Source organism: Leopardus geoffroyi, chromosome X (assembly GCF_018350155.1).
Source record: "Leopardus geoffroyi isolate Oge1 chromosome X, O.geoffroyi_Oge1_pat1.0, whole genome shotgun sequence".
In the NCBI taxonomy this organism is placed as follows: Eukaryota; Metazoa; Chordata; class Mammalia; order Carnivora; family Felidae; genus Leopardus; species Leopardus geoffroyi.
In genome coordinates, this window is record NC_059343.1 from 28,123,327 (window position 1) to 28,145,077 (window position 21,751).

A 21,751-nucleotide genomic window follows, 5' to 3' on the forward strand; every position below is an offset into this window, starting at 1 on the left:
AGACTATTTTTCTAATTTTTATTCAGATCTCTAGGCATTTAAACAAATATTCCAAGGTGTAATACTGGAGCACAGGTGGGAGGCATATAATCAATAAGTGCACACTCTGCAGAGCTTTGTTCAATAGAATTTTCTTCAAGGACAAAAATATTACACATCTGTGCTGTCCAGTACAGTAGCCACTAGCCACACGTGGGTACTGAGCACTTGAAAGGCGGCAAGTGTGACTGAGGAAACTAATTTTTAATCTAATATAATTAAATTTAAATTTAAAAAGCCACAGTGTGTCGAGTGCCAATTGGAATTACACAGTGCAGATCTAGAGTCTTCCCTTTGAAAGCAAACAAAGACAAAAAGAAAGGTATGTCAACTAAATATAGATATAGATATTATGGCAACATCAGAAATACGTTTAGGGAAAGATGTAATCATCTTATTTCTCGACAAGACTATTTCCCAAGCACACCAAATGATGGGAGTGCTCATACTATAATCCATACATTTTTAAGTATTTAAAAAGATTCTCCAGTTTAAAGAAATAACTACAAATGAATGGAGGGCTTTTAAAAGTGATTTTAAGAAGAGTTTCATGAAATAGGATTACTGGATACAAGGTCAGGAGGACAAAATGCTAAAAAAAAAAAAAAAAAAAAGCCTATAGACAATAGGATATATCCAATCAGGAAAAAAAAAAAAAAAAAAAAAAAAAACTAATAAAATACTAATTAAAATTTAGCCAAATAAATAAATGAAATAAAATACTGTAAAAGGACAGTCTTCATTTCTGTTTTTGTTTTTTTTAAGTATTTATAGCCTATCTGGAAAATATACATTTTATGTTACACTGTCAAAGGCAGCAAATGAAAATTCAGGTTCATGTCATCAGTAGGGAAACTCTAAAAGTGATAGACACATTTTAATATCTTGGATTCTACTTGAAAATTTCAAAGCACACAGATTGTGGTGTTTGGGGAGTATATGCTCCCAGGATCCCATACCAATTAGCAGGTGAAACTTCTGGGTTACCTTGAAAGTCATTTTCACAAAGGCATTATCAAATTGTTGACACAAGTATTTGCACAACCCTGGGAGGTCCTAACTTTCTAGTAGAATTGAAAAGTCCATGAAAATAAAGTAGCCATAGCATTTTGGTTAAAGGTAAGAACCTAGAAGAAGTTCCAAAATTCCCATTTTCTCAACTTTCAATTTTTGTCTTCTAAATTCTCTGTTCTTAGAAAGTAGCTTATTGGCACATGTTTTCAGTACTTTAAATTTATTCTCCATTAAAACGTAAATGCTATTATTTGCCAAGGACTCTGAGAACTTTAGAAGAGAAAACATTAGCACATTCTAAATAAATATATAACATTCACAACTACCAAGATCTATAGCAGGATCTGGGGTGTTCCACATTTGAACTACATCAGCAAAAGGGGGGCCAGAGAGAGAAGAAAAAAAATATGTTTACTCCAAGAGACCAAGAACAACAAACTGGTATTCTTCTACTGAAACAGTGTTAGAGTTAGCCTTTCCTATCAGGAGTTTCTATTTTTACTACAGTGAGGTTCTGTTTTTTTTTTTTTTTTTTTTTTTTTTAACATGAAATTATACAAAGGGTAGAATCAGAACACTGTATTGTCTTTATAAGGGATGAAAAAATTATCAATGTCCTTCTACATGTCATGATCATCATCATTTTATTCTAAGCATCTAATTGAATAATCAATTAGTATCACTAACAGAAAGGAAAACTTCTAACTGATTATTTCAGGGGTAACTAGCTTAAATATCTAGTTTGGTTAATCACATTATTCTAGTTATTCTAATATACATATAATAACAATAACCATCACAATAAAAGAATAAGTTATGGAATAGGTACTCTTGCTCTTAAAAGTTTGACAGAAGAGCAAAGTGAGGCACACACACCAAATGGCAGTTTATGTGCATTATTTCATATGTATTTCATAATAATTCTGTAGGATAGAAGGAACCAGCAGTGTCTTATCCTCTTTTATACCAGAGAAAACGGAGCATCACCAAGATTAAGTCATATATACAAGATCGTAGAAGTAGAAGGCTTTACATCCAATCTTAGAACCCTGATAATCTATTTACAAGTTCAGCTCTCTTTTAGACACACTTTGTTGCTTCCAAGGGTATTCCAATGAAAATTAATCAAACAGCTGTGAACCTATCCAACCACAACTCACAGCAAAAGTTACCTGATAGTTCAGATATAGTCAAAGATGACATTCAAAATATTTAACCAGTAATGCAGTCTGGGCTCCAAGGTATCAGAAGGAGTTCCTGATCACTCAGAATGGACAATGAGTGCCTACAGGCTGACTGGCCACTCTGTGTATGGCTCAATTACCGTACCCCGATGCCGGATGTCTATTATACACAAACTGAGTAACGGGTTATAAATAGAGACATAGGTCTGAGAAAGAAGCATTTAATGGCCACGACGTCATCTGTCAGTGTGTAGATGCTATCTGGGTTCTCCTAAGTAACATCACTTTCAAGGGGAATATTGGAAAATAAAGAGAGGTATTGGCACAAATGTACCTTGAGGGGTATGAGCAAGACAGTGAAGAGTCCAGAAAACGTTTCATTTCAAACACAGCTAGCTCTAGGTGGTTGATGAAAAGTGAGGAAATTTAGGGTAACAAGAAGACAGTAAAGAAGGTAATGAAAAGTTTTGGAGTCACTCTGTTCTCAGATGGTTTGAATTCCATCTCCACTGCTTACCAGCTGTTTGACATTTGGAAAGTGATTCAACCTTTCTGAGCCTCAATATTTTCTATGTAAAATAACAATAAAGATACCTACCCTCCAGGGATTCTGAGAAGATTAAAGGAGGCTGTTCAAATAATTTATCTCCCAAACTGGGACAATTCTTGCATAGTAAAATGGAAATCTAGAAATAATTATCTGTAACAAATGGAATGCCACAAATGGAGAATGGCCCAAACTGCCACATGTGGGCATTCTACTGAACGGTGATTTGAATAATTTAAAAACAAGTTTAGGAATCAATTTTGATCTAAGAGTTGATTAGAGTACCTTGCCCACGAAAAGGTGTGACAAGAATCCAAGTAACCACATACACAAAGTGTTAAAGAAGTCTACTAAATAAAAAGCACTGACATTCCCTTTTGTGCTGGATCCAGACACATACTCATTCTTTCTCAAATGAAATATATGAATGTCTGTGTTAAAATAGGTCAGATTACTAGTTCCTGATGCTTCTACCTTCTCTCATTTTCTCAGAGAAATATATGTAAAATGCAAAGAAAAAGTAAAATCAAAATCACGTGACCACCACAAAGTGCAGAGAGAAACACGATTCTGGAAAAGGGAAGGCATAACCCTTACTTTAAAGAGGCACGTGCCACCAAAGAGAAAAAGTGGCCCTCCGCAATTCTCCACTGCAAAGTACAAATGAGCCCACGGCAGAAGAGAAGATGAGAGAAGAGCAAAAAGAAAAGAGAGAAAGAGAGAAACTGGTCCTCACACCTGTTCCCTTATTCAGTGCCATCAAAACTTCCTATTAATGACACCATTAGCCCCCATGCTACCACATTCAGTGGCTGATTCTCAGTTCTCAACTTGCTTTAATGCCATCATTTGATCCACAGGATACTTCCTCAAAATGTTTCTTCATTTGCTTTCCTAGATGACAAGTACACAGTTTTACTCCTACGTCAAGGACACTCCCTTTACCCAATTTCCTCTGCTGGTTCTTCCCCATTGCCCTGGATAGATGTATAGAGGCTACATCTAGAGCGTCGTTGTTTCAAGCCAAAAGCTTATAATCCTTCCTGACTGTTCTTTTTCTCTCAAACCCCATATCCAATAAATCCCTCAGAAACTCCTGTTGACCCTAACCTCAAAACACATCCAGAAAATGATGTTGTTACTGTGCTCACTACTACCACACTAGTAAAACAAAACAAAACAAAACAAAACAAACAAAAACCCTCCATTATCACTAAGTGGTCTGGATGTTTCCAAACAGCCTACTAAATGGCATTTCTACTTCCATCTTCGCTTTCTGATGGTATATTCTCAGCACAGCAGACCGAGGAAGCCAGAAACAATGGAGGTCAGCTCAACTCTCCAGTGGCTTCCCTTCCCTCTCTGAATAAAAGCCCAAGTCCTAACCAAGGTCCATCTTGTATTAACCTCCTTAACTTCTCTGACCTCAGCAGCTGTGACCCAACACCCTAATTCTTCAGCTCCGCCACATTCTGTGGTTCTCTGACACTCTAGGCAGGCTCCTCCCTCAGTCCTATCCATTCTCTCTTCCCTCTCCATGAAATGATCCTATCTCAGGTATCTATAAATCACTCACTGCTTTTAGATCTTTACTTAAAGGTCACTTTCTCAGGGAGACCGGCTATTGCTACTCTATCTGTACACACACACAACTTCCTAGCCCTCATTCCTCCTTTATTTTTGCCTCGGACAATTATCAATAACAGTCTATATATTTTGCATATTAATCTTGCTTAATTTTCATCTTCCCCACTGGAAAAGAAATTATATAAGATCAGGTATCCTCGTGTACCTCCTTCTTCATGTCACGTCCAGTACGCAGAAGAGGGTCTGGTACATAGTAGACGCATAGTAAGGTGAGGTCTACTGGAGCATAAGGCCTCCATATAGAGTATTATTCTCTCTCCCACCCTCCCCACAGTTAAAATGCTCTATGAAAGTGTAAATGTAGAACAAATTCTAGTAGCTATACATACAGTGATCACAGAACCAGCCTAGGAGGTTAAGTGCTGCAAGCTCAATAAGGGGAAGCTGGATTAAATGAAAGTCTTCTAGAAGATGCAGGTTAGATGGGGAGCTGGGCACATTGGTCCGCTTTCCAACAGGACTGTTATGAAGTCCTGATAGCAGTAATAAGCAATTACCCAAACAGAAGACAAATAGCACCACATAAAATTCATTAAATCAAAACTTAATAGAATCTTACCTTGGATGAGGAAAAGAAAACAAAGAGAGAGAGAAAAAAAACAACATAATGCTTATAATATTTGTTACAGAATAATGAAAAAATACCACACTGCAAAAATTAGAGGGAGTGTAAACTCCCAACGATGGTCTACCAAACAAAATTCCAGCAAACTTTTTTGGCATCCTCACTGAGACATCATGAAGTCCATGCCAAAGTAATAGCAAACTGGCAGCCTAGAAGAGCTTGAGTTCCACAGAAATGGAATGAAATTTCGAGATCACAGAGACACGGATCTCATAAGGAAGAAACTAAAACTGCACTACCCATCATCCAAACTCATACTGGAGTTTGTAAAATGTAGAACTGACACTAAACAAAAGACACTTTTTCATGACTATGGTACTAACCAGGATTCTTTGGACCTCAGAAACAGATAAACAAGTGTTCCAGTTGGCTGGTAGAGAAGAGCATATCTTAAAGTACCCTAGTTAAGTTGTTCCTGCATTTTCAGATCGTGTCATACTAGGCTAACATGTCAAAATGTTTTTTTTTTTTTTTTTTTTTTTTTATCACTAGAGAATAAGAGTGACAACTGTTAAATGGTCTCAGAAATTTGGGCACTATATTTTTCTTAGATATTTTTCTAGTTTTTAACCATCTTCAGTCTTTACTCCTCTTCTATGGCTCACTTTCTCTCTCTCCACTTTCTCTCTATAGACAGACACATAGATAGATAGATAGATAGATAGATAGATAGATAGATATGTAAACATATATGTGTGTGTATACACACACAAACACACACACACATTTATATATTAGCTTTCCCCTTGTTTTCAAGGCCAAAATATCAACCGAATGCTTTTCAAGCATGACATCCATTTTGTTCTATGCATTTCATCTTCACTGTTAGTCCAAGTATCTCTAGTTAGATTTCTCAACACCAGACAGAGACATCTTTCACGAAGAGCACCAATTTTCTTCTTGCCAAGAGCAATGCTTCTTCGAGCATTAAGAACCGATGACTAAAACTACCATTTAGAAATCACCTTGTTCAGGAAAACATCTCTGCCCTAGACATTACTATCTTTCTCTAATCTTTCTTCCTCAGGAAACTCATCCAGCTTTTCTGTATATCTGTTTCCCTATCTCTGTTTATCGCATATGTATGTGTGTGTGCACATACACATACTATTTTTAATCTTAAAATTCCATTTTATACTAGAACATATACTTTTGAAATGATTTTTCTTAACAGAGTATTAAATACTTTAGTCAATATATATTTAATATATAAGCGTAGGTTTAGAAGCTGCTACTCACATTCTAAAGTATCTAGTACAGATAATTTCAAGAATACAATAGCTAAAAAAAAGACATCAGTGAACCATTCCATAAGGAATGTATCATTAATTTCAAAATATATTAAAAACACAAAAAAATTCTTGGAGGTATCAGGCAATTAAAAATTCTAAAATATGTAACTTCAAGCGCAAAATAAAAGGCAAATGAGTTGTATTATGATATAAAGAAAGAAGAATCATAATTAAGTCTTAAGCAAAGTATACAAAGAAGAGAAGTTTACTCATTCTCTAATAAGTTGATTAAAAACACTCTATGACCTCTTCCTCCTTCTTTATCAGCATCTTTTAAAAGCCTCCTCTTTTCACGACATCTTCTCTAATTAATATGAAAGTAAGTTCCAGATTCCCCAGAGGGCTACCCTGACTTTAGAAGCAATTAATTTTCTATTCACTTAACATTCTATAATGAAGTTTTGCCCTTTGACAGAAAAAGTAATTTATTCACTCAAATGTTTATTCAGAAGTTGTTATATCCTTCATATTGGTAGCAGGGCTTGACTTAAAATGTGCCCGAGGAACCGAAAAAAAAATCACTTATTCCTATAGTCAAACATCAGTTGTGTTAAATACCAGGCCCTATATTAGGCACTGGCATGTCAAAACCAAAGTAAGCCAAGACAAAACAAACAAACAACAAAACCAAATTAAGCTCCCATCCCTAATGTCTAGAAACCCACACTCTAATCAATGTTACAATAGCCAGCAATCAGTTTGGATAAGTAAAAAGGAATTACATCATGGTATCCTTCATAAAGGCAATGTGAAAATACTGACTCTGTCAATGCCTTCCAGCCAAAGGCCACCAGGAACATGTCTATAGATTAACAAAGTTAAGTTGAAAGGTGTAGGGCTGTAAGAAGATAGAAAGACTTTATCGGAGTTGTGCACATGTAAGGTGAGGGGGTGGTCAAGGAAGTAATGAGATGTTGTAAGGAAGCAGAAGTGCTTCTATGACTGGGTATCTTAAAAGGTTTTGTCTAGGCGGCAAGAACAGGGTAAAGAGACTAAAGCTAGGATTAGTAAGGTGACATAATTTGGCCTATCAGTGAAGATGGGGGACATGCAGTCACTTGGGATGGCTTTCACAATGTTATTTTTTTTGTGTCTGTACTGAAACATGATTACAAAACGGTCATTTTTTGTCTTGATCCACCACAATCATGAAGTGGTCTTGTCTAAGTGTTGGCATTCGGAGTCGTTGTGCATATTCAACAGGACAACATCACAGACTAGCTATGAGCACGAGCACAGCATCGAGCATCTCTCAGTACTAACTGAAGAAGCCAAGCCAGCTCCTGATTATCAATGGCTGCTTTCTGCTTTCTCAAATGAATATCAACAGAGGCATAACAGGGTAATACTCATGTTTTACTAAGTTCGCTTTGACAGAACTCATGCCAAAACTTCTAAAGGAATACAACATTAGTGGCAGGAAGACCACATAGGGATTGGCATCTTAAACAGAGGTGAACCATGATACTAGCTTCAATAAGGGTTGTAGTGATGCGAATAGAGAGAACAGGACAGTTTCAAGAGCTGGTAAGAGAATAAAATTAACTGAACTTGGATAGACTGGCAAATGGTAGGAAAAGATCTAGATGACCAATGAGCTTTTAGGTTTCTGGACTAGGGTGTCAAAACAAAGAGAGGAAAGAGAAATAAAGGAGGGCTGGGGAGATCATGAGGCTTATTTTCAGTTTTCAGGCAAATATTCAATTAAAGTCTATTAGGCAAGTAAGCAAATGGGCTTGGGCTTTAAGGGAGAGGCATGAGCTAATGATACAAAGTTGGGGTTCATTAGAAAATAGATGTTATTTGAATAGGAGAGAAAGAGGATAATCCAGAGAAGAAAAACAAGACAATAATTGTGTAGAATATCACTATTAAAGGAAAAGGGGATAAAACAAATGACCAAAATGTTCAAAAGGAGACCAGTAGATAATGGTAGCCCATAAACCCAGAGAGTAAAGAATTCCGTGAAGGATAAAGAGGTTAATAGAATCTAGTCCCGCAGAGAAGTTGAAGAACATAAGGCACAAAAATGGTCCTATGTGTTTATAGGAGAGGAGGGGTTTAGTGAAGATACGGACATATGGCTGAATGGAAGCAGGTTCTTTAGGACATACACACAGATTAGCCTTGACCAGCCAAAGCACCATCTCTTCCAACAAGGCAAAGGAGGTAAAAAAGGAATATGAGAAAAAATACACACAATTTGTGAGGTATTATCTTAAAATAAGAGGGAAAGTCATCTACCATAAATGGTGGGGAAAAGTTTAGGAGATCCACTAAAAACGTGAAATAATTGTTGACAGAAATAGGGAAGAAAATGTACTAGGAATGCATGAAAGCTTATGGAGAAGTACCAAGCAATCTGTGTAAATACGGTATTTCAGGAAAAGAGTCATGTCTGGCAATGAAACATCTATAGTTATGCAAGTGGGTAGCTGAATTGAGGAGATTAGGGAAATGGCAACTTCTGGAGATAGCAGGACAGCCTACGGGGTCTGGGATTTTTATGGACGAAGGTACAACTTGGGTGGAGAAGATGGTGATCCTAATGCCAAAGTCTTCAATGAGAAAAATAATATTATAAAATGGTGATAGATGGCTATTGGGCATCAAACACAAGGGAAGAGATTTTTACATAGAGAGCAGTACCTTTGGAATTGGCCCTGGAAAGTGAGGAAACTAGCACATCTAAATGAGTGGCAAAGTCAAAGAGTCATGAGTGTTAGTGGTGTTCCTGAGGGTCAAAATGGTTTCCATGGATGCACAGAAGGAGTACACAGGACAGAAAGTTTCTTTCCGAAGAAGGGCTTCAGAGTACAGAGGGACTGTGAGCAGGAAGGCACGAAAAACAAGTGAGGCAGAGGAAAATGAGTCTAAAAGAGCAGAGAGATGAAGATACAAGAAAGCACAGATGAATGGAGAGACCTCTGTTCTGGGTGGTAAACCCGGATAATTGAAATAAAAGAAATGTAGAAAGAATTGGCTTGAATATTTCCAGTACAACTTGTTTAAAAGTTGATTTGGTGTCAAGGGAGCATTGGCTCCAGAAAGAGCCCAAGGTCTGTTGACCTTAACAGCTGGTATGAAGGCTTTCAAGAGAACACTGTACAGGTGTACAATCACCTTGTAGTAAGACTACACTGTTATCTCAATTCCTACCTTATATTACCATGTGCTCAATTCAAAAAGTTGAGTAGCTTTACCTATGAAGTCAGATTGCAATTCTCAACTGCGGTGACATTAACACAATGAGTAAAGGAACTAGGAGTCTGGTAAAGTCCCATATTGTGCCTTAGAGTACTGATTCGCAAATCTTTATGTACCAACAAATCACCTGCGGATCTTGTACAAATGGAAATTGAGCCATTGGGTCTGAAATCACATATTTCTAATAAACTCACAGATGTGGCCAATATTGGTTGCCCAGGGACCACTTTGAGTAGAAACGTCCCCTAGAATTCAACTTTTAAGTAAGTGCATTATGTTGATTATATGGATAAAACACATGGCTAATAGATAAGGAAAAATTATGTTAGGTTAAAAAGTACTTAAAACTGAACTGATAATCTTCGAGGATATTCTAACTGGTTGAAAACTCATGAAAGTAATACCTGAAGAAAGAAGACAAGAGAAAGAAAAAAAAAAGAGGGTAATATTTAGCCATTTTTAATGGACACCTAAAAAAGAATACCATTCAAGTTCATGAGACAGGCCTCCCATGTATTCAAAGTAAGTTACATACACTGACAGGTGAACAATTAAGAAAACTAATGTACGCTTAAACTGCATATCCATCATCATTACTATGTATTTCTCTCACGGATTTTTAATACATATATATTATATTTAGCCTGAAGCAAATGTCTAGGTAAATCATTTCATGCCCTATTTTAGTAGCCAATTAAGAATGATGTTGTTATTTCTGAAAATGAGAGTAGAAGCTGATAAAGGTGACTCATGCAGCATCAGAAAACCACTCATACAACATTGTACTTTTTTTTTTTTTGTACTTTCAGTCTGTCATTGCTGACACTATTGATTAAATGCAAATTGCTTCTAGGTAACCATATGATAACAAGAAAATTTTGAATTTATATTCTTGAAATGCTGGAACTCAATTTTCCTGCTTGATCAGAGCTGTTTTAAGATACAGAAATAGGATGACAAACAGATAAGTAGATTATTAAGATAAATTTAAAAAATTTAAATTAGCTACTAAAATGTCTATCCAAGGTGACTTATACTCTCAGTGGCCAAATTTGTCACATGAACTTTAAATTGTATCTAGAGTTCATCTTCTCTAAGTAATTTTCCACTCATAGAATTTCCCTCCACAATCCTAACAAATAATATACCTACAATAAGTATACATTGAAATAACACTATTTTGCTAATTTTCTACCATATATATATTATGCTCTAGTTTAATTTTAAAGCTAAAGCATTCATAACATAATCATAATGTTCATTTCCTGTAATCGTTTATAATAGTCTATTATTATACTAAGAACATTGTATATAACTAATAATGCATTTAAAATAACTTTCCAATGTATAAATAGTTAACTCTGAGACATGTTGGTGGAATGATCTGCCCCCTCCACCTCAAGCAGCCTAAAAAATAGATTATTTTCTCCTAGAAGAAAATCCTTTCTTGCTCTCCAAATGTTCCAATTCCACAGCAAGTATTAGCTTGTATCTAAGAAAGTGTTGTATTTGTAACAACCTAAGGGAGTTTGTATTGTATGAAACTGACTGCTCAAAACATAAAGCAGAGCTATCCACTCATGTGACCTTCCTATAGCTAAAACTATTTGACATTCAGAATATTTGTTTCTTTAGCCTGCCCACTATGGAGTATTTACTGTGCCTGTTAAAACTCTCTCACAAACAATTGCCAAAATGGATGTGTTATAATCGTGAAGTTGAAATATCAAAGTCCTGATAATGTCCTTGAAGATGAAGCAGCACTTATTAAATTAATAAAAATCCCTATTGTGAAGGACACAACTATGATGTCTCAGTAAGGAATAAAAATAGCAAACCACCTCTTGCTATAAATAAATACTGAAAAAAGGCTGGACATCTTTTAGTTATGGTAATGCAATACATAAATATCTGGAAAATGCAAATCTGTTATGACAAGTACTAATGAGTATAAAGAATAACTTTTGGATGATAGCGAAAGCATAAATAGGGTCCTAAGTATATTTAAGGGTCTATATACTATTCTGCAAGCTTGCAAACTCCCAGCCTTGAGGTGACAGAACAAGACATGAAGGAAAATCAATATGAGTTCATGTTATAAAATTGTTAACTTACAGCTAAATAATATAAAAGTTAAAGAAGGATTATGAAAAGCAATCCTGCTTAGTCACAGCACAACCAGGAAAGATTTCTCTATGCTAAACTCTGATTCTGCTTGATATGCAAAACATATGTTAAAGATATATTTAAAAGGACTATATCATACTGCTTTAATCTTTTTAACTGATAGAATGAGACAGTACAAAGCACAGAGTTTACAAGCAGCAAAACTTAGGAAAATACATAAAATTTAATGCATAACCTACATTGACTTTTTCTTTAAGGTCTGAGAAGTTGCCTTCCTTCCGATAGATTGCAAATTCAGGACTCTGCAACACAGCTTCTGAACGAGTAATCCAACTGTGAAGTTCAGTTATATCGACGTCCAACCTAAGACAGGAAAAAATAAGGGTCATTATTTCTTGATTATCTCTGTCTCCTGTAAGAAAAAAAAAAAAAAAAAAGCAATCTATTCACATTACCATTCTCCTTCCAATCTGAGACTCCTGCCTGATGCCCCTGTTCCTGTTAATAGCACTACCATTTCCCTAGTTAGGTAGGCTCAAAATTTGGAATTAGCTTTGATCTCCAGTCTTATGATCGTGGAGTTCATTTTATTAATTGCAATGTAGCAATTGCCTCCCTACAGCATCTCCTATAAGCTATCACTCAGCCTCTGTTTGAATGTTTGCAGTGGTTGAAAAATTACTACTCCCCAAGATAACCCTCTTTCTTCCTGGAAAGTACTTACAGTAAACAAGTAATTTCAGTCAGTAGCTCCCATTGAACCATACTTGGATATCCATGCCTTTATGCAGTCTCCACCAATACAGACTCTGAAATGGGCTCTGTGACTTGCTAAAGCAAACGGGATATTACTAAGGGTAATGCAAGCAGGGACTTGATAGCTGCTTGCGCTGTCAATCCTGTCCTCTTAGAACATGCACTGAAAATGCAACTGTTACCTCAGAATTCCAATGCCCCATTAAGGAAGCTCAATCTAGCCAGGTGGAGAGACAACATGAATGAGAACGAGGCACCACGCATGTGAATAAAACTTTCACCTGTTGACCCATCTCAAACACCATTGAATATAACCAAATGATTCTCCAGCTGATACCAGAGCATCAGAACTACCCAGAGAACCCTGCCCACATTGCAGAAGTGTAAGAAAACATAAAGAACTGTTGTTTTAAGCCACTAAATATGGTGGGTTGTTATGCTGCAATAGACATCTAATCACATGCCCTTATTATTCACAAACATTCTTTTATTGCTGAGACCTATGGAGTCAATGGGATTTAATGGTTGGATCAGGTCATTCAGATATAGTTAAAGCAGAGACTGGAGGAGAGTCATGGATGGGTTGCAAGGGTGGAGGATGTCTGTGCATCACTTGAAATTCCAGGCACAATTCTAAATGTGTGTGCATGTTTTCTTGAGAAAGAGTCCCTAGATTTTATCAGCACCTGTAAAGAACCTATGAAAAGAGAATTTAGAAATCATCTAATCCAAGTTTATTAAAACAACAGGCAAACAAAGTCCCCAGAAAAATATTTACTCGTATTTCATAGGCAATCTGTGAAGTAGAACGAAAGTACAGATACAAAATTTAAGACCCCAAGTAATGTACTTTAATCACCATGCTGTATCTTCTTATCCAATACAGCACTCAAATAGGTGAAACCAACTCTTTAAAACCCCTAGAAAATATCTGACAGTATCCTACCCTACTTCTCATTACTTCAACAGCTAATTCCATGGCTTGCCAGTCTCTTACTTAAAATTTGGTTCCTAAAGAGATCATGTGAGTAGTGTTTAGTACAATCAGGAAAGAATACACAATTATCTTCTTGGATATGCAGCCTATGAGTTCAACCAATGTTTTGATTTCCACATTAGACTTTTAGCTCACACTGAAGTTAAACTGAGCTAAAACTTTCCAGAATTTTTCACATAAACTATCACTAAACCGGTTCTCCATAATCACAAACTTAGAAGCTGATTTCTTGAATTCAAATTTCAGGGCTTTAAATCATATAAACCTGATGAAATTGTGCATATTACTTGCAGGCTACTGTTTTACCATTAAGCTAATACAGAGCTTCAGAGAGCACAAAACACTTCCAAAAACATATTCTCTTTTTACGTTCTTAAAAAAGCCCGTGGTAAGATCTTATTAATCTCTCTGCTCATGTAAGGAGATGGAAGCTCAAAGAAATTGAACTAATGAATCTCAGACTGTTAGTACCATGGAGAAGGAACTTAATTCATCTTGTTTACCGTTATATCCTTCACCTCACAAAAAAGCCTGGTTCAGAGTAACAAGTATTTACTGAATGAACGTTACCCAACTAGAAACAGAAGGAACAGAGATTTGAATTCAGAGATTTCGACTCCAATCCCATGTCACTGAAAGTCAAAACTTTTATATGCATGTGGACTGTAAATATTTATGGATTTTTATTTTATCATACATGGTGATTCTTATCTTCCCTACATTTATTTTTTCTCCCTCTAAGTTCAGTTATTGGGTTTCCTATTTCTTCATTCAAAATGGTGATATTGAAACAGAATCCTCTTGCAGGCTTCTTAACATCTCTTTTTCTCTCTTTGATGTTAACTCATTAAATCAAATCTTCGACTCTGGTCATGTAGCCACTTACAAAATTCAGTGCATATTTTCCATAAGAATGTTTCAGAAAGCATTTTTGCTTTTCCTTTCCTACAGTATAAATTTCACTGTTTCTATCTGCCTGCAGCCATTCACACGCTAGTGCATGGGGCAAGGCAGAAGTGTTGAGATGTTAATACCACTAGGGTGAACTGAGGGTTGATGGGGGGTGGGAGTGAGGGAGGGTGGGTGATGGGTATTGAGGAGGGCACCTTTTGGGATGAGCACTGGGTGTTGTCTGGAAACCAATTTGACAATAAATTTCATATATTGAAAAAAAATTAAACAAAAGTAAAAAGAAAAAAAAAGAAAAAAAACAGAACTGAGGGTTGATGGGGGGTGGGAGGGAAGGGAGGGTGGGTGATGGATATTGAGGAGGGCACCTTTTGGGATGAGCACTGGGTGTTGTCTGGAAACAAGTTTGACGATACATTTCATATTAAAAAAAAAATACCACTAGGGTGACACCAAGCGAGAGCTGGGAATTGGTCGATAAATATTCCAGCTCCCTTGCCCTTCAGCATGACCATCATGATCAAAGTTACACACAGTGCCTCAGAAGGTTCCCAGAAAGATTCCTCTCCAGTTGCCTCCAGCAATAACCCATGTGTGTATCCTTTATTCTTTTCCTAACCTCACTTCTCCACTTTGCTTCCAATTCTCCCATAAACTATTTGCACCTAGATCTTTGTCTCCAGATCCACTCCTGGGGGAATGCAATGACCAACAGCCCCAAATGAACCCAGGATTCTGCCATATTTAGTTGTTTTCAACTTGAACTCTGACTCTCCACAGGAACTATTTTAGACTTTTTCTAAAGATCTCAAAGCACTAACCCATCCTCCTTCTCCAGCTATCTACAGATGACATTTTTTATTACACCAAGAAAAGTGCAGCTATCAGAATAGAATTTCCTGCACTTCCTATATTCAAATATTCAGTCTTATCTGTGAGCACCCTTCTCGTTCCCTTCTCTTATATTTGAGCCACTTTCCCTTCTTTATCTAGTCGGTCCCTCTACCTGCATTTGATACTTTATTCTCTTTCTTCTTCTCAGGCATGTGAGTCTCTCAAATTTTTGTTACCTGTCTACCATAAATTCACCTTTTCCCTTTCAAGTGAATTCTGCATACAGAAATTTAAACTTATTGACTCATACAGTCAATACTTTTGAAGTAAACTCTCTCCTGACCCTCATATTCCCTTGCAGCCATTGTCTTATCTTCTACACAAGCACATTTTTCAAGAGCGATGCAGTTTACTGTCAGTTTTCCACCTCCTTTTCACTCTTTCCACTCAATGTTGTTTCTCACCAAAAACATTGCTTAATATAGCAATCATGTCACTGAAGCCCACGGAGAGTTTCAAGTTCTTGCTATGTAGCAACACTTAACACTGTGGACCACACTCTCCTCCTTTTGCCTCCATACCACTCTCTTCTATTTTGTCTTCTATTTCTATGACACCGGTAAGTTTTTTTCTTTGCAGGCTCATCCTTCTCCACCCACTCATTACATACTAAAGTCATCTATCATCTTTTATTCACTATATTACTCTCTTTCACTAGCAACCTATTCATGCTCATGACCTCAATGGCAAGCTAGAGGTGTCAATGACTCTGAAACATGTGTCTCTAATTCAAGCACTTCTTCTGAGATCCACAGCTCCATAATTCTAACATACCGTCTCCACTTGCTTGCTGTAAAAGCTCCTTCAACATAAAGTGTCACGACTTATTGTTTGCTCTTTTCCCCCAAACAGGTACTCTCCCAGTGTTCCTCAAATCTGTGAATGGCATCACCATCTGTCATCTATAACATCTTCCTCTCCTTACTCTCTCATAATCATTTGCAAAGCCTAATCCATCATTCTATTTCTTCTGAATGTGTCTGCTTCTCATGGTCTCCACAGCCGGTACCCTCATTCACCTTGCCATTAAATGTAATCAAAACTACTGCAATGGCCTGTCAACTGGCTCTGGAAAACCTTTCTAGAATCCTTCCATCTAGTTCATGCATTGCCGGCAAATGGTAAGTTCTAAAAACATATCTGAAGGTACCTGGGTGGCTCAGTACGTTAAGTGTCTGACCCTTGATTGTGACTCAGGTCATTATCTCATGGTCATGAGAGCAAGCTCCATGTCAGGCTCTGCACTGGACATGCAGCATGCTCAAAATTCTCTCTCTCCCTCTCCCTCTGCCCCTCTCTTACTTGTTCACTAAACAAACAAACAAACAAACATATCTGATTATGTTACTCTCATCCATAAAATCCCTCAAAACTGTGCATTTCTCTTACCATACAGACCAAAATTTCAATACAGTCCTGATCTGGCCATAACAGATTACTTAAGCTTATATTCTATTTTAGCCTTTATTCAAACCCTTCTAGAAACAAATCTCACTTCAAGTTTTTTAGGGAGTGCAGAACCACACTTAACTTTTGTCCCTACTCCAATGAAGTAAAATACTTCATTGACTCTTACTCATCCAGCCATTAGAACATTTCTGTCTCGGAAACTTAGCTGCTTAGCATAATCCACTTTGGCCACTTTGGTCAAACTTGTCCCTTTTCCTTGAAATCAGTGTGACCCAATTACACACCAAATACACTCTGACTCATAAAGGTGAGATATAAATATCAACCATTCACTGTCCAATTTTCCCCCTTTGGACTTGATCTCTTTGGTCTTATTCCCTGCTGATTCAGACTGCCTCTAAGAAAGACTGCTCAGTTCCACCTACGGGTCCACGAAACTAAAACTTAACTAAAGCTACACGGCTGGCATTACAGCTGGGAGAGATCTGCTAAGACCTATGGTGGAGAAAGTTTTCTACCAGCCAGTCCTGGAATTTACACTGGTCTTGTTGACACACATGTTATAGTTATCATTTACCACCACCTCCAATCCATTTCAAAAAAAAGCTATGTATTCAATTTGACAGTAAATAAATGTCATTCAGAAAGAAATCTTCTAAACACTTTTAGACATGTGTCTTTAGGAAGAATGTGAAACTGTGTATGTTTCCTTTTAAAACAAATATTTCCATTCATTTCTACCACAAAGTTTACACTAAGTGCTTACTATATGCCATCGTATTCACCTCCATAGATAACAGACATAAAAATGCATCCATCCACATGATCAAAAAGTGTAGTTTAGTAAACCACCTATTTGACAAAATAAAGTGCTTTAGACATTGAACTGGGGCTCATATCACACTGTGACTTTTTTTTGGATAATCAAAAAATACCTTTTCAATGAGTTAGGATTAAATTAGCTTCTAGACTAGAGGCTGTGTCCAGTAAATTGGTTATCTGCACACAATGAAGGCTTCGTGGAGTCAACACCATGGTAACCATCTGCTTGCTGCTCCGTCTGCGAAGATTTTAAGGGAGGACTGGGCACCACTTTGCACAGAGTTCTGATAATTCAGATCAAGTGAGGCAACAGGATGTGAAATTCCAGACAGGTCTTTCCTCATTCAATTTTTTTGTTTGTTTGACTTGATAAATTTGGAAAGAGGATGCACAAGGTGTCTGAACTCCTCTTTTACATAAGGATCCTTCAGACAGTGATTATACTCCTTTTATGATATACAGGTTTTTTAAAAGGGATTTCAAATTTTTCAAGGACAGTTGTGAGTGCAGTGCTTTACCTAAGAAACAATGTCTATTCATAGGCACATAGGTTAATATGTTACACGTTCTTTCTGAAATAGAATGAAACGAAATATCAATGAGTTTGTACTATTCTCAGCAGTTAGACTTTCTTTTTCTCTTTCCTTTCATGATTGTGACATCTGGATTTCTTTGGAAATAGGTGGAAGCCAAACCTAACTCTTACATGATTTAAGCTCTGAGCTATTCCTTACCTGATCCTTTTTTGTGCTTGTTTTTTTTTTTTTTTTTCTGTTGCTACCATTTGTCCTTGTTGCTTCAACCATATCTCTGATTTGCTTAAACTTTCTCTGCCCCAATGTAATATACAGTCAGATTCCACTCCACCGTCTGTCATTTGACACCATCCCTTAGAGTTCTGGGAATTCAGCCGCTAGCACTGTCTTCCCATTCCAGTATTCTGCCAGTAGTCATTCTCATGTGTTGATACCAACAATGAGGATGGAAGGGTGAAGGGGAAAGAGAGACAATTTCAAAAGGCCTCCCATGCTCTTTTGTTGAGCGCCAACATCCCACATTCAATGCTTTAGTCTCAGTGACATGACTGCTTTTAGCAAAATGAAGGTCGCCTTCTTGGCTCCTACTCAGATCCTGGCCTCTAAGTAGCAACTGCACATTTATTTTATTCCTTATCAATTTGGCAGCTATTGCATCATCACTTTCTGTGGTTTGTCCCCTAGTTTTCAGTACTATTAAATATTTTTTCAGACATTTCAGCTAATATATATGGCACATTAACAAACTCCCCTGATTTAAATACATACATGTTCATAAATAGGGTGCTACCTGCTCTTCCCAGCATTTTGCCAGTGGTGGTTTCTTTAATTTGTTTTAATGTTTATTTATTTTTGAGAGAGACAGACAGAGAGAGAGAGAGAGACAGAGAGAGACAGAGACAGAGACAGAGAGAGGGAGGGAGGGAGAGGGAGGGAGAGAATGAGCAGGGGAGGGGCAGAGACAGAGGGAGACACAGAATCCGAAGCAGGCTCCAGGCTCTAAGCTGTCAGCACAGACTCCAACGCAGGGCTTGAACCCACGGACTGCAAGATCATGACCTGAGCTGAAGCTGGTTGCTTGACCAACTGAGCCATTCAGGTGCCCTAACCAGTGGTATTTTCTACCATGCCCTGTACTACCTGAGGCTGGGTATTTAATCACCAACTAAAGATATGATACAGATATAAGTCAGTTACCTTCTCAAATGCCCTCAAGAAAAAGACTGAAAAATTATTTTCAATACCATATTAAATCTTGGATGCTGTGTATGTATTTCCTTTTTCATTAAATCGTTCATTTCTATGAGTTTTTTCTTCACTTTGAAAACTCTCATGAAATCCTCATTAATGAACTGATACATAGTAAGTTACTCATAATGGGCCTCTACGCATACTTCTGTATGTTATTACAGACAGAATCTACCCCTTAAATCCAGTCTATCTTAATCCAACTTAAAGTTATTTGTATCTACTGAGAAATTTATGACTTCTTATTCTCTCTTTACAAAATGATTTTTCTTCTATATCTGTTGATGAGTACTCTGTCCTCCATTTTCCAAGCATGTTCTAAATCCTCATCTTTGCTATTATTTATGATTCACATGAAGTAACACTGTTTTCTTCTTTACAAAGACACTCATTACACAACTAAAAGTTCTAAGATCCCATAGATCCGAGGAGCAGAACTTTCAATTTTTATTATTTGCAAAGGATTTATTACCAAAACAAGGTCATTTTCTTTTTCTTTTTTTTTTTTTTAATTTTTTTAACGTTTATTTATTTTTGGGACAGAGAGAGACAGAGCATGAACGGGGGAGGGGCAGAGAGAGAGGGAGACACAGAATCAGAAGCTGGCTCCAGGCTCTGAGCCACCAGCCCAGAGCCCGACGCGGGGCTCGAACTTACGGACCGCGAGATCGTGACCTGGCTGAAGTCGGACGCTTAACCGACTGCGCCACCCAGGCGCCCCAAAACAAGGTCATTTTCAAAGAGGCCTTCCATTTTCTGGAAGTTTCAAACTATCAAAAACTATGTGCATATATACCAAATATTGAGAAGGTTGAAGTTTTCCCTCAAATGTATTGTACAAATGGACTCTACTTCATCCAGTTAAATTTTCCATAATGACAATACAAATTAGATCAGTTACATTTCCTTATGGTCAAAATTGGGACGTGTGTGTGTGTGTGTGTGTGAATATTTAAATATATATATATTTTTAAAAACCCACAGAAACACATCCAAAAGAACTAGATAAATACTTGCACTTTAAAAAGTTAACATTTTTGGAATGTTTGATAGTATGTCATCATGTGAAACTTGTGCTAATTATGTCAGAAGAGCCTCTTAATGGGCACCAACTGTATTCTGTTAATTTTCTGTACAGTGACTGCCATATGAAGTATTAAACTGCACACTTACATAAACTGTAATCCAGTCACTTTCAATATACCATGTGGTAGTCATCATTCCCAAAATGTGTAAACTTTGAAAACAGAAATTCTCCAAGCTCCCAGACATAACTAATTTGATTAGTAAGCTAGGCTATGCATGGCCATTTTACATCTTTAAACATCTTTGAACAGAGAATTTCATAAAAAATCATGAGCCTCATCTTGAGAAGCCTGAAAGTAGTGTTGACTCTTGAGCATACATGTCAATTTTAACTAGCTAGAACATACACTTTCATGCTTAATGGAAACAAAAACTAATGCTCTTTTTCAATGATATTACAACATGGAAGAAATCTTTTTGGAAGTGAGGTAAGAGTTCAAAATTTTGTTTTTTATATTTTTAATAATCACCTTCCTCAGAGTTCTGGAAAATGAGAAAACATTTTAATTCCATATTGATGTATGAGTACTCTCCTGACCCCAGACCATGTGATGAATTCCTATCCACCTTTGAGATTCGGTTCACGATATACAACTTCGGTGAAGGTTTTCTTGATCAACCTCTCCCTCCCTTTCCCGTTTCAGCTTTCTTTCTGGGAAAGCTGGTCCCTCCTTATGTTTCCACATGTTACTTGCTTTCAAAAACTAAATAAACAGAACGCAAATTCAATTTGAATCACAGAGCTCTAATAAAATATCAGATGAAATTCTGTATAAATTCTGTTAGTGCTAAAATCAAAGTATTTTTAAAACTTTAAGATGTGTTGAGTACACGGTAATCATTATACTTTCATAGTTACATGATATTTTAAGGGGGAAAATCTCATGTAACCAAGAAAAAACAAGTCAACATTTCAATAAATACCTCCTTGAAACCAAGGTATTTTGTGTATGGTACAGACACACAGATGTGTGTGTGTGTACAGTGTGGGTATGTTTTTTTTGGGGGGGGAGGAGACAGGGCCACATGATTGCCTTATAGGTTTTGAATGTGTGTGATGTATGTAAGTGTTTGTACGTGTGTATATATGTGTTTTAAATGTAAAAACTAGTGCACAGTGGAAGGTTACTGGACTGAAAGTGAGGTATCACAGGTTTTAATCAATCATCTTGATCTGTATGGTGTTTTCTTAGGCAAATGACTCAACTTATCTGATCTTCCTTTAAATTACAGAAGTTAAAAAGCTTTTTTTTCCATCTAACTGGTGTTAAAATAGAAACGAACAAATACTTTTTGAAATTACTCTTAACTGTGTTTAGTTACCTCACTAATTAAAGCAATTGTGACCTGAGATACAAAGCTGAGGTCAGCTTTGCTTACATTGCAACATTTATATTCCAATTATATCCAT

General features: G+C 36.9%; 1 protein-coding gene across 9 annotated transcripts in view; it reads right to left on the reverse strand.

Annotated features, from left to right (window-relative positions):
* Positions 1-21,751, reverse strand: part of DMD (dystrophin) — a 2,127,700-nt gene that overhangs the window by 1,348,892 nt on the left and 757,057 nt on the right. For all 9 annotated transcript variants that reach the window (XM_045472664.1, XM_045472669.1, XM_045472671.1 and 6 more), the window contains exon 18: positions 11,922-12,045. In XM_045472664.1, the coding sequence (XP_045328620.1) occupies positions 11,922-12,045 (124 nt within the window). The remainder of the gene's footprint in view (positions 1-11,921; positions 12,046-21,751) is intronic.